General features: G+C 44.2%; 1 protein-coding gene across 4 annotated transcripts in view; it reads left to right on the forward strand.

Moving 5' to 3' along the window:
* The window catches only part of AMER3 (APC membrane recruitment protein 3), a 116,295-nt gene that overhangs the window by 71,384 nt on the left and 30,269 nt on the right, over window positions 1-14,642 (forward strand). For all 4 annotated transcript variants that reach the window (XR_012787913.1, XM_075569478.1, XM_075569477.1 and 1 more), the window contains one exon: window positions 6,664-6,703. Coding sequence is in view for 3 of the 4 variants with exons in the window: in XM_075569478.1 (XP_075425593.1) it covers window positions 6,664-6,672 (9 nt within the window). In the remaining variant the exon portion in view is untranslated. The remainder of the gene's footprint in view (window positions 1-6,663; window positions 6,704-14,642) is intronic.

Genomic DNA, 14,642 nt, shown 5'->3' on the forward strand with positions numbered 1-14,642 from the left:
GGTAACGTTATTTAGAGCCACCCAATAGCCACGCCGAGCAGCAGGTTTAGTAGAATAAATACCCAGCCACTCGTCGCCGCTTCAACCCTTCTCCAGAGCTTCACGAGGTCGCCCTCCCCCCCCCCTTCCCCGTACACCACACGTGTCCCCTCCCCAGTCCTGTAAGTCGTGTACGTCTTGTCCTAAATCCCTGCATTGGGATCGTTTGGTGCTGTCACTGTTGACAGCTGTTTGCCACAAAAAGTGGATTGATCATAATGTATACCTATGGGTGGTGCGTTTCTGTAAATCTGATTTCCACGAATAAAAATAAAAGTTGAAAAAAAAAACAGCAAAAGCAATTGACACCAATTGGCCTTGATTGAGGAGTAAGTTACCCTGCTGTGAGAGCTCAAAGACGCTTTCCCTGTATAAGTGTATTGTGCGTCATGTGGCGTAGCATACCAATCAAACCAACCTGTATTGATATAAGTAGCCCAAAACAGTGTGCAGCTAATAAATATAATATTTAAGCTAATAGATTGTTGTTATCACTGCATGTGCAAATCAATAACAGGTTGGTGGTACGTGGATTAATTCTGCGCCCAATGACATTTAACAAACACTAAACACAGATAGTAAATCAGGAAAGCTACTAGTTTAAAAAACAGGAATTAGCTGATACTAAACACTCTGCTTGATTGACTAAAGCAGTAAAATAATACTGTGGTCTATGGACATGCCGTCCAAATATAATCAGTACTGTGAGTACATGTCCCCTGCAAGATAACTGCACATAGAGCATATATATGCACATATATGCATATATCTGACAACCACAAAACACACTGACACAATGAGTCACAGTGCAGAGACAGGCTAGAGCTTAAACCACCGAGTGAATAGAGGCTGCTAAACCTGGATGCGATCGCGTTTAAAATTGAGCAGCAGCAGAGAACAAGGACACAATGTAACAATACTACCAGTCTCTCTCAGTTCCCTCACGCTGACGTCACCACGCCAAAACGCCCTACGCGTTTCCCTCCTTGACGGAGATTTTTCAGGGGCGAGTGATAACCAGCTGATGTCGGAAGCGTGTTATATAGCGTCACAGGTTGCCATAGCAACCATCGGGCCAATAGAATGCTCGCGCAACGCTTATACCGATCAGAAGGGTACTGCATGTAAGAACAGCGGTTAATAAAGAAGTACACACTGAATTTGAACAGTAAAATAAAGTATAATGAAGGTTACAAGGTCACCAGCATATGGGAATAAAGCTCGTGGATGTAGGCTTATAAAAAGCTGACAAAGTTATGCCAGACTAGCAGATGCTGAGTAGCTGCTCTGTGATATGTGGCAAAATGCAATCATAACAGGTTTAAAACATTTTAACAGGTACTAGATGATATGCATATAAAACTATAATTGTTCCATAGTGAGAGGCTGTGGTTGCTTACTTGCCAGTAAATAAAAGGGTTCATATAGTGTATAACAGATATATAGTTTGTTATATGAGACTTGCTATGGATAAGTGGACATATTGTCAACACCACTGATGATCAAATAAATGGAGTATATGTAAAGCCCTCATTTAACCCATGAGGATTTAATGTTCTTAATTTGTATATCCATTCTGCCTCGCGTTTTAATAGTCTGTTATTTATATCACCACCACGTATGTTGTTTTTAATCTGGTCAATGCCTGTAAAGGATAGGCATTTAATGTCTCCCTGATGAATATTGTTTACATGGCGAGCCACTGGAGTGTCTAATTTATTATGGACAGAGTTTATATGTTCAAGTACTCGTTTTTTTAATTCCCTGATAGTTTTGCCAACATATCTGAGGCCACAATCACAACTGATCAAATATATTACATTGATGGTTTTGCAGCTAATATGGTGTCTGATATCACATGAATTAAATAAAGGACTATTTTTTCTGCAAGACCTGCTCCTCCTTATTGCTGTGCGCTGCACACCTTGGCTTTGGTTGCTATGGCAACCTGTGACGCTATATAACACGCTTCCGACATCAGCTGGTTATTACTCGCCCTTGAAGAATCTCCGTCAAGGAGGGAAACGCGTAGGGCATTTTGGCGTGGTGACGTCAGCGTGAGGGAACTGAGAGAGACTGGTAGTATTGTTACATTGTGTCCTTGTTCTCTGCTGCTGCTCAATTTTAAACGCGATCGCATCTAGGTTTAGCAGCCTCTATTCACTCGGTGGTTTAAGCTCTAGCCTGTCTCTGCACTGTGACTCATTGTGTCAGTGTGTTCTGTGGTTGTCAGATATATGCATATATGTGCATATATATGCTCTATGTGCAGTTATCTTGCAGGGGACATGTACTCACAGTACTGATTATATTTGGACGGCATGTCCATAGACCACAGTATTATTTTACTGCTTTAGTCAATCAAGCAGAGTGTTTAGTATCAGCTAATTCCTGGTTTTTATAACTAGTAGCTTTCCTGATTTACTATCTGTGTTTAGTGTTTGTTAAATGTCATTGGGCGCAGAATTAATCCACGTACCACCAACCTGTTATTGATTTGCACATGCAGTGATAACAACAATCTATTAGCTTAAATATTATATTTATTAGTTGCACACTGTTTTGGGCTACTTATATCAATACAGGTTGGTTTGATTGGTATGCTACGCCACATGACGCACAATACACTTATACAGGGAAAGCGTCTTTGAGCTCTCACAGCAGGGTAACTTACAGGCATACCCCGTTTTACATACACCCGCTTTACGTACACTCACAAGTACGTACATTTTTTTTTGTTGCACCTTACCCCTGTGTACGTACACGTGCTTCGCGAGTACGGACACCAGGGGGCAGCGTGCGCAACTCAACACTCCTGCAACCTCCTTCATGCTTGTCTTCATTATGGAGCGCTTGATCTCCCTGTTCCCTCTGCCCTCCCATCTTTGTCCGTTCCCCCTCCCATCTGTGTCCGTTCCCCCTCCCATCTGTGTCCGTTCCCCCTGCAATCACGCTTCCTAAAGCAGCAGCTAAATCAGTGAGTCCGCCCGTGACTCTGCTTCCTCCTTCTCCCTTCTCCCCCCTCCTCCCTCCTCCCTCCTCAGAGCTCTGCGAAGCTTTGCATGTGATGTGAATTACAGACTGCAGTGTGAGGGGGAGAAGATCTTCTGCTGCAGTCTTTGCTTGCTTGTGTGTGTGTGTGTGTGTGTGACTGTGTGTGTGACTGTGTGTGACTGAGTGTGACTGAGTGACTGTGTGTGTGACTGAGTGAGTGTGACTGAGTGACTGTGTGACTGTGTGTGACTGAGTGACTGTGTGTGACTGAGTGACTGTGTGTGACTGAGTGACTGTGTGTGACTGAGTGACAGTGTGTGACTGAGTGACAGTGTGTGACTGAGTGACAGTGTGTGACTGAGTGTGTGACTGAGTGACTGTGTGTGTGACTGAGTGACTGTGTGTGTGACTGAGTGACTGAGTGTGTGACTGAGTGTGTGACTGAGTGACTGAGTAACTGAGTGTGTGACTGAGTGACTGAGCATGTGACTGAGTGACTGAGCGTGTGACTGAGTGACTGAGCGTGTGACTGTGTGTGACTGAGTGTGTGACTGAGTGCATGTGTGTGTGTGACTGAGTGCGTGTGTGTGTGACTGACTGAGTGCGTGTGTGTGACTGACTGAGTGCGTGTGTGTGACTGACTGAGTGCGTGTGTGTGAGACTGAGTGCGTGACTGACTGAGAGAGAGACTGACTGAGTGAGAGACAGAACCTGAGTGAGTGAGAGAGAGACAGAGAGACTGAGTGAGAGAGAGAGAGACAGAGACAGAGAGACTGAGTGAGAGAGAGAGAGAGAGAGACAGAGTGAGAGAGAGAGACTGCGAGAAGGAGAGAGCTGCTATACAGTACTGACCCGCGTGCGCGCCTCTCACCTCCTTGCTTCTTCCCATTCATTTTATTTGAATAAAGCCTACTGTATTTATTTTGGTTACAAATGCATTATTTACATCAGTTATGCACGTGTATGATGTTTGCAGTACAGTACATGAATTGTAAAGTGGAAAAAAGGTCGTGCTCCGGTCCCATTGCGTATGTTAAAGCGGGGTATGCCTGTACTCCTCAATCAAGGCCAATTGGTGTCAATTGCTTTTGCTGTTTTATTTAAGGCATAGCACACTTTATTATACACCGTGGCCATCTACCATCTCTCCACTCCCTCCCGCCTCAGTACATTATATGTAGTTCATTATATTCACTATATGTTAAGAACCTATTTTAATGTATCCAATAATTAAATGTTAAGTTTTAATTTCCAAGGAGTGCACTCCCAAATGAGCTTCTAGTTGTTAAGCGTTGGCAACAAACATGCCTTCACTCCTCAGCTGTTGTTAATTTTTGACTTACAGAGACAGCAGGTGAGAGAATAAGTGCTGGAGATGGCAGTGCTTAGCCACAATGGGTGGTAGGAGTGACTGTGGGTGTTGGACAGTAGCCACGAGTGCTGGTTATTGGGATGCTTGATTTGTGGCGCGAGTTTTAAGGTTAGTCAGTATTAAATAAAGTTAAAACCATTTGCAGGGGAAGAGATGGCAGGGAGGCGTGTGTGAGAGCAGGTGTGTTTATGTATGGGTTCAGGCTTAGGAGAGATCCCCAGCAGCAGGAGGGAGTAAATATCATGTTTGAATGGCTTACCTGCTCTCTAACAGCTTTTGTTTATACTCCCTAAATAACTCACTGAGTGCATAATGTTAAAAAAGAGTGAACATTTCCAAAAATAAGCTTGATACATTAATGTTCAAAGACAACCATTCGGGGGACTATCCTAACACTATCACGTGATAAATAGAAACCTTTCATTATTTTGCTGTTAAAAGGTAAAAAATATTCATATTTATTTACAAAACCCAGACATATCCAGCATCACAGTGGATATGAAAGACAATAACAAGAAAACAAAAAATGTATATTGCTTGGGAATAAAAATAAAAACAGGACCTACTTTTAAAAATGCAGTCCCTGTGCAACATCCCATTTGGAGCCCCACTGTTCCATGGACAGGGACTCACTTTTATTGGTCCTGCCCCTTAAACGTTGTCAAGGACTGATAATAGTGAACATCAAATAAAATATTTGTGCACTGGGAGAATTATTGTGGGGGGTGGGGCACTACAGGAATCACCCAATGGAGTGATACAGGGGGGATATCACCACAGTTGGGAATCATTGGGGCATAGAGGGAATCACAGGCACAGTGGGAATAACAGTAGGCAATCACAGGTGGTACAGGAGAGTTACAGGAGGAGTGGACAGAGGTAGCAGACACATCACAATCAGCCAGCAGGATTCCGCACGAAGGCTTAACCGGGCACTACCATTGGCCAATCAAGCCTCATGACAGTTCCAGCTGCCGTTGAGTGCGGGAGAAGGGTGGGAGGGCACGAGAGGCAGGCAGGGTGCTACTGGTCCAGCTGGTGGTCCCTTAAGACACAAGGCCCTGTTCAGTCGCACCAGTAGCAGCTGACAAAAGCCAGCAAACTGGTGCAATAAATAAGCAGGCTACAATCTAAAAGATGATGCCTCCTTTTTAATATGATCTTTTAATATGCTCCCTTCCTAAAGATAGATGAACTGTTTCATTCACTTGATCAGTTGCTAAGACAACGCAGCAGTCTGATAGCCAAACACATGTTTAGTACAATTATCTAGCAGGATTATGCTGCCTCATTATTTACAGAGCCATGTCACAATTGGCCCAAACATAATCAGGCTTAGGCAGAGTCCCTGCTGCCTTGGTCAGCGCGCCCGCACTGCATGCCGGCGGCGCATTGAGAGGCAATTGACCGCTACCTGTGGTCTGTAGGGAGTGGGAGCTGGAGCGGGGGGGGGCGTGATTTGAGCAGAGGGCTGCAGCAGGGGTCTCCCGGGCTGCAAGAGGGTGCAGCGAGCCCCCACACATGCCCTCTGCTGCTCGCTCTCCGTGCTGCTCCCCCTCCCCCCCGGTCCGTTCCTTCCGTCCCCCGGTCCGTCCGTCATCCCCCCCAGTCCGTCCGTCGTCCCGGTCCGTCCCCCTTTTGGAGGTGGGGGAAGCTCTGACACTCCAGGCCCCCGCGCTGATAGGCTCACCAGCGCACCACGTGACGTGTCACCACTCGGGATCGCAATCCTCTTGCATCCCCTGGCGGCTGACAAGTCACAGCGCGTAGTGAGCCTTGCCAGAAGGAGGCAGCGGGGACAGACAGGCAGGAGGTAAGGGTCTTGTCCACAGCGGGTCCTCAGCCTTATATGTAGGAAACTTTACTACAGATCTATCAAAGCAACTTATTCTTAATCAATCTTGTTTTTATTTAATATTATGTTGGTAGGCAAAACCGCTTCAGTGAGTTAGACTAAGATAAGACAAATTATTTCATATTAAAACATCAAAATATAGAAACCATTGACATAAAGCAACGTGGTCTGGGAAACATTTTGAGCCTTATATTAAAAAAAAATTTTTTAAGAGTCCTACTTTTGTAAATCATGATGAAAGCACATATCACACACACCAGGAGCTTATGGTCCAATAATAAAATGTTTTCAAAAAAGTAATTGTGGTCTGACTGTTCACATAACATTTTATTATGAAATAATTGTGCCATGTACTGTAGGACACAACTTACTTTTGCTTTGTATTTGTGTCTCTTGATTCCAGGAGGCATAAGGAAACACATTTAGGAGTTTTCTTCTCATGGGTGAGTAACTGAGAATTTTGATGGCCATTATAAAATCCCCTGAACTGTTTTCTTGTATCTAGGATTAATCGTAATTGCGACTTCCTGTTCTGTTCCTGTCAGGGGAGGAGGGGATCATAGATGTGACAGTTACAATAGCGATGCCCTGGAGCCAGAATGTCTGTGAAATTCTTTTACCACAGACACTCTGGCACTAAAAGAGTTGCAAAGTATAATAACAAATACTATGCTACACAATCAGTTTATACACCACTCTAAAAGATTTAGATCATTTCAATTTTACAATATATTTTAGCTCAAAACGACAATGGATACAACCTATGCACTGTTGAATGAATATTTACAAATTAGAGGATTAACTGATGCAGAGTCAGCAAGTCCCCTACAGAAAGTACATTGCCTTGGTGCACACCAAACTAATCCAGTTTTTACATTGTATATGCTTACGTGATAGTATGAAGTGCTAAAGTGATAAGTGAATAAAATATCAATAATAAAAATACAAATACGTGGTGCTATTGGCTCTTATTTGAACTTGCTGTGAGAGGTATGAATCTGTTTACTTTACAGGGAATAATAAATTCTAATAAACCTTACATAGGATTTGATTACAATTCAGATGAATAATGAGATGATATTCAAATGCATCATATTGAACAATGGTTGCTTTGATGTCAACAACAGCAATTAAATTGCATATTAGTACTCTGAACCAATTTAATATACATATCCTTCAATTATAATGCTGGCGTAAAGGTTACTAGTATATTATTGATCAGACAACACTGAGTTCTCTAAACTGCCATAAAAATGCTGTTTATTAGACAGCGCAGCTCCAACATCACTGCCTAATTTTACTTTAGACTGATGAGAAGTTAACAGTGTTGTCCTATAATAATCAGCAAGCGGAATAATCATATGACTGCAGCCCTAATAATATCTAACCTACCTTATAAATGCTGTACCTAGACAGTGCAGCTCCAACATCACTGCCTAATTTGACTATGCTGACTATGCTTAATAGTTATAAGACTATTTAATAGTCTAGTTCAGGCCTGCCCAACTCGTAAAGTGAGAAGGGCCTAAGTGCTCCAAGGAAAAAAAAATTGGGCCGCACGGGTTAAATCATCATCATCATCTCTCCTCCAGCACCTCTCATCATCATCATCATCCTCATATCTCCCCCAGAACCCCCACTATCAACCTTTACGATACTCCCCATCTATCTCTCATACCCCCATCTCTCCCCCTCACCCGCACAATACCCCCCTCCACATCAAACACACAATACCCCCTCCACATCCCCAGCCAATTCCATGTCGGCAGCCCCCCCCACCCAAGTCAGCATCCCCCCATGTCTCTCTTCCCTCAATATGACACTCTCCCCCTCCCCTAAATGACACTCTCTCCCCCTCCTCTCAATATGACTCTCTCCCCCTCCCCTCAATATGACACTCTCCCCCTCAATATGACACACTCTCCCCCTCCCCGCAATATGACACTCTCTCCCCCTCCCCTAAATATGACACTCTCTCTCTCCTCAATATGACACTCTCCCCCTCCCCTTAATATGACACTCTCTCCCCCTCCTCTCAATATGACACTCTTTCCCCCTCCCCTCAATATGACACTCTTTCCTACTCCTCTCAATATGACACGCTTTCCCCCTCCCCTCAATATGACACTCTCTCCCAATTCCCTCAATATGACACTCTCCCCCTCCCCTCAATATGACACACTCTCTCCCTCCCCTCAATATGACACACTCTCCCCCTCCCCTCAATATGACACTCTCTCCCTCCCCTCAATATGACACTCTCTCTCTCCCTCCCCTCAATATGGCACTCTCTCTCTCCCTCCCCTCAATATGACACTCTCTCCCCATCCTCTCAATATGACTCTCTCCCCCTCCTCTCAATATGACACTCTCTCCCCCTCCTCTCAATATGACACTCTCTCCCCCTCCTCTCAATATGACACTCTTTCCCCCTCCCCTCAATATGACACTCTCTCCCCCCCCTGCAAATCACATCACACTGTCCCCCTGCACCTCACATCACTCCCCCCCCTGCACCTCACATGTCAGCAGCCCACCCCCACCTCACATGTCAGCAGCCAACCCCCCCTCACATATCAGCAGCCCACCCCCCTCACATGTCAGCAGCCCACCCCCCCTCACATGTCAGCAGCCCACCCCCCCTCACATGTAAGCAGCCCACCCCCCCTCACATGTCAGCAGCCCACCCCCCCTCACATGTCAGCAGCCCACCCCCCCACCAGCCCGTTTTTCACACCCACTCAACCCCTACTAGCCCGTTTTTCACACCCACTCACCCCCCACCAGCCCGTTTTTCACACCCACTCACCCCCCCCACCAGCCCGTTTTTCACACCCACTCACCCCCCCCCCCACCAGCCCGTTTTTCACACCCACTCACCCCCCCACCAGCCCATTTTTCACACCCACTCACCCCCCCACCAGCCCGTTTTCACACGCACACACACACACACACACACACACACACGCACGCACGCACGCACGCACACACGCACACACACACACACACACCTCTTAGATCAGCATCAGCACATCCTCCCCCCTCTCCCCGGTACTAAGCCCCGCAAAAAAAAAATACTCACGGCATCCTCCTCATGCTGCTGCTGCCCCTGTGCACTGCAAAACCCGGGGGCGGGGAGGGAGGGAGGAGGGGGAGAGAGGAGGGGGAGAGGGGAGGGTGGGGGTGAATCGCCGCCATTTTTTAAAACTTTTTATTTTTATTTTGATTTATTTATTTAATTAATTAAGTGGCGCCCGGCCGGAGTCATCGGCCCGCGGGCCGTATGTTGTGCAGCCCTGGTCTAGTTAGTTATAAGACTATTATAATAGACTGTTATAATAGATAGTTATAAGACTATTGTTACACCAACAATATAATGAAAGTACTTGGCTTGAATGTATCATCTGAATTGCTCAGCATGCAATTCCCTCTACGGAACGTCGTCAGGGGCTGGTATGTAACGGAGCCCATTTACAGGCTATAAATACTGTTTACAATCGCTTTGGAGCTGATCTACTGCTGCGCACACAATGCCACTCCCGGCAAATATGTCTATGTTATAGTGCATGCGCAATGAGCTCCTATACAATAACATCATATTAAAAAGCATATTGATTGATCAATATTAGTTTTGTTTAGTTATATTTTCAGAATCTTCTGAACACATAATTACACTTTTATATTAGTGAAATGAATCAGGTAAAGATAGTAAAAAATGGGAGAGTCCTTTCATACTGTAGGTCAGGCATATCTAATGTTATCTCTTGATTGAACATTAAGGAGTGGACAATGGACATAGGTGTTAATATCTATTAGTCAGAATATACACCTTCATAAAGATCATATATTTATCTCATGGTCCAACTTTAGATCAAAATTGTGGGCTTAGCAGGTGGTACTTATTGATGACATGTAGGATAATATTCCATTAGACATATTGAGTAGTTGATATAATTTTTCCCATTAATGAGAACTCTATATTCTGTAATTATCTTTCAATGAATGTGTCATCCAATATGGAAAGATCAAAACATATATTCGAGTTTATTAAATTAATGGTTTAAAGGTAAAACCCTTGTTGAGTCCTGATGGACTTCTTGTTTTTAAATGTTAATCCATTCTGTGTCTTTTTTGAGTAGTCTTAATTCAATGTTACCTCCCCTTAGATTATTTGTCATATGATCTATGCCGCAAAGACGTAGACACTTGACATCACCATCATGCGCAAAGTTCACATGTCGTGCAACTGGTACGTCTAATTTGTTGGTAATAGAATTTATATGTTCTAATACTCTACGTCTTAGTCCCCGTATTGTTTTACCGACATATCTGAGTCCACATTGGCATTCTATGAGATAGATTACATTATATGTTCTGCAGTTTATAAAGTCTCTAATGTCATACGTTTTAGAATGATCATGATTGTTAAAAGTTTTCGTAGTTTGTATATACTGACAGGCCTTACAATTCTTACATTGATACGAACCTTTCAACGGTGATGTTAGCCACGTTTTGACTGTTCTTTTCTGATAATGACTATGGACAAGATCAACCTTTAGATTTCTTTTTCATCTACTCGTCATGCTAGGTGTTTGTAAGGCTCGGAGAGCCACGCCGCCCTCTGCGTACTCCCCGCTCACTTGTCCCGGCTCCCAGCACTGCCTCCATCCCTGCTCATGCCTCCGCCTCCCCTGGCACTCGGCACTCTTCTGACACACCCGCTCCAGCCTCTTAAAGGCACAATGTCTCGGACGGCAGGCACATGCAAATCAGGCACGCATGGACGCTAACACTGCCCTCTCAAGCTTGAACCTGTGGAACTCACCTGGAACCTGCCTCCTATCACAGCCTCATTCAGATACACACCTCAACACTGCTGTTCTGCCATTGGACTCTTTCACCTACATATGCTCAGCTGTGCCACTGGCTCTTCGGCTGAGCATACTGTAGAACCAGTTGCTGTTCTCAACACTCTTTGCCTCCCTATTCCTGTCTTGTTTTGTAATGCTTCTCCTGTGTATCGACCCGGCTTCTTCATCGTCTACTCCGAACTCCTGGCACCCGACCTTGGCTACGGCAAATGACCACCCCGCTCTCTCCGCACCTGACCTTGGCTATGGCAAATGACAATCCCGCTCTCTCCGCACCCGATCTTGGCTTACGGTAATACGACTATGTTCCCCTCTCTTGCCCCGGACTCAGCTAACAGTACCTTCAACTATCCGTACCTCTCCTACCCCTGTCAGGCTATCCAAGACCAACCTACACTCAAGACATGCCCCCATGACTGTGGGTGGTATAATATCCATTCCCACCTCAGCACCATGGTCCCGCCTAGTTTGTGGTGAGCACAGCGTGACAGTGTCACATTCAAAACTTTGGCTAGGTCAAGTGTCCGATCTTAAAATATACCATATAGATTTAATTTCATTCCACCTATGACTATATGTACAGTGGCATCCGCCTTTAGTCTAAATCTGCCAGATCCACGATTTTCAGATTATCCTGGTTATGTGCGGTTTTGTGTCGTTTTCGCCCGGAGTGAACTGCGTTATTTTCGCGCTCATGATATTAGCATTTTATTCTCGCTGTCTGCAATACTGCAATGCCATGTAAAAACTCAGGGGGGGCGTTTGCGAGCTGTTGTCTTGGAAGTCTAATACCTTCGCGGTTCAACCTACGTTAGTACACAGTCTGTGTGCGCGCGCACAGTAATTGTAAATTTGCATATTTAAAGTATACATGCATTTGCAGTGCTTTTCTGCAGTACAGTACAGTATGTCTCATTGGAAATTGTTGAAATGCATAGGCGTGTACTGTACTGTAACTGTGTCACATTTCGTCATATACAGCGCTCTCCCCGCGCTCGGGATAATTAACTGCACTGCAGGGTATTTCAACTTCTTATCTTCTGTGCAATGCAGTACATCTCTCCCACACCATTCCTTTGAATGTGTGTCTGGTTTCAATCACATTCCTGCTTGACAGCAGGAATTTACTGCGCTTGCGCCTGTAACTTTGCCCACCACTGCTTGCTAGAGTGTGGGGAAAAAAAAAAGTTTATTGTAATTTTTTTATTTTCTCCACAAGACATTTTACTGTATTACGATATTCAATCTGTGCTGTACAGTAGCTTTTGTCTGAGACCCTGTGCATTTGACTGCACATGGTTGATTTGTGTGCTTTTTACGTACTGTATTTGGGGGTGTATTATTATGATGAACTGCCTTTTGAAATTAAAGTATGTCTTTAGCTTTGAACTTCATGCTCCTGTCTTTAATTTTTGGAATCTTGCCATTGTGTTTTGAATCCGTCCATAGCCGAGCTTGAAAGCCTCACTGCGCCTGCGTGTAATCCTTGTTCAGATGGAAGCTTAGCTGCTTACTGCGCATGAGTCACCCAACCCCACCTCCCCACAGAGTCATTCGACAGACACCTGCACAGAGTCATTCATTTTCTGAAGTTAGTCACTATGTTTTTAATCCGTCCCTAGCCGAGCGTCAATCGCCTCACTGCGCCTGCGTGTACTCTAAGCCTCTTCGAGATGGGAGCTAGCTGCTTACTGCACATGAGTCACCCAACCCCCCCCCCTCCACAGAGTCATTAATTTTCTGAATCTTGCCAGTGTGTTCTTAATCCGTCCATAGCCGAGCTTCAAAGCCTCACTGCGCCTGCGTGTGATCCTTTTTCAGATGGGAGCTATTTAGCTGCTTAGCTGTTTATACTGTACATGAGTCACCCAACCCCCCCCCTCTTCACAGAGTCGTTAATTTTCTGAATCTTGCCATTGTGTTCTTAATCCGTCCATAGCCAAGCTACACTACAAAGCCTCACTGCGCCTACGTGTAATTCTCTTCGAGACGGGAGCTTTGAGGCTTCGTTTACAGCAACGTTTTGGAAAATCCCTTCTCGAATTTGATTTGTACAGAGCATCCCCTTGATATTATAATAATAATAATAGCATGTTTTTGTATAGCACTGTTAGTTACAGTATACGTAGCGCTTTGCAGAGACATTTTGCAGGCACAGGTCCCTCCCTGTCCCATGGAGCTCACAATCTACTGTATGTTTTTTGTGCCTGAGGCACGGGGAGATAAAGTGTCTTGCTTTTCATGTACTGTATTTGGGGGTTGTATTTGGGGGTTTATTGATCAAGTTATTATGATGAACTGCCTTTTGAAACTACTGTACTCTACTCTACAGTAGATAATTTCTTTGAACTGCAGCACAACTAATCCTTCATCCCTCCCCCACGCACACACAAACTATTTTCGACAGACACCTCCCCAGTCATTCATTTTCTGAAGTTAGTCATTGTGTTTTTAATCCGTCCCTAGCCGAGCATCAATCGCCTGACTGCGCCTGCGTGTACTCTAAGCCTCTTTGAGATGGGAGCTAGCTGCTTACTGCGCATGAGTCACCCAACCCCCCCCCCTCTCCACAGAGTCATTTGACAGACACCTCCACAAAGTCATTCATTTTCTGAAGTTAGTCATTGTGTTTTTAATCTGTCCCTAGCCGAGCGTCAATCGCCTCACTGCGCCTGCATGTACTCTAAGCCTCTTTGAGATGGGAGCTAGCTGATTACTGCACATGACTCACCCAACCCCCCAAACCCTTTGAGGCTTTGTTTATGGTAATGCTTTGGAAAATCCCTTCTCGAATTTTAAATATAAATCTGATGTGCACAGCATTGTGAGAATTGAGAGTAAAAAAAACCATTAACTGATTCATGTTGTTTTGTCATTCATTCTTATACTGTAGGGGTGGAGTGGAGGGGGTGTGGTTGTTGTCAATGATTATGATTACCAGGAATGTGAATAAATATGTATTTTATTTCATCAGGAACAAAAAAATACAAATATAAAAATAATCATGAATAATACATAATGCAGTCTTTATTAAGTTCTTGTGGCAGATTGAAATTGGATAAACATTTACAAAACATTTGTAAAACATGGAGAAACATGAATTATGCACATTTATAAGAATATTATTTAATTATATATATATTGTAATGTATAATACATAGTAATATTATTTTTTCCATCATTATCTTGTTCCTCATTCCGTGTACAGTACAGTAGTTCATTGAGAGAGGAGAGGTTTTGTGTACATCAATACTGCTGTTTATATACTGTACTGTACAAAACAGATTAGACTGGACACAAAACCCCACCACCCCCCATGCCACACTTTTTTCCTGAAACGATATGAAAACAAAACATTTGTGCAGTTATGTGCGTACTGTATTATGGCATTGTGTGATGTGTAGTACTACTGTAGATGGCTGGTGCTGCTTTCTCTGGAAAGAAAAAAATTGAGCAGTTAGTAGGCAGTTACTGTAGTACTGTCAAACTAATCTATACTGGAACTACTGTA

The sequence above is a fragment of the Ascaphus truei genome, chromosome 14, assembly GCF_040206685.1.
Source record: "Ascaphus truei isolate aAscTru1 chromosome 14, aAscTru1.hap1, whole genome shotgun sequence".
Classification (NCBI taxonomy): domain Eukaryota; kingdom Metazoa; phylum Chordata; class Amphibia; order Anura; family Ascaphidae; genus Ascaphus; species Ascaphus truei.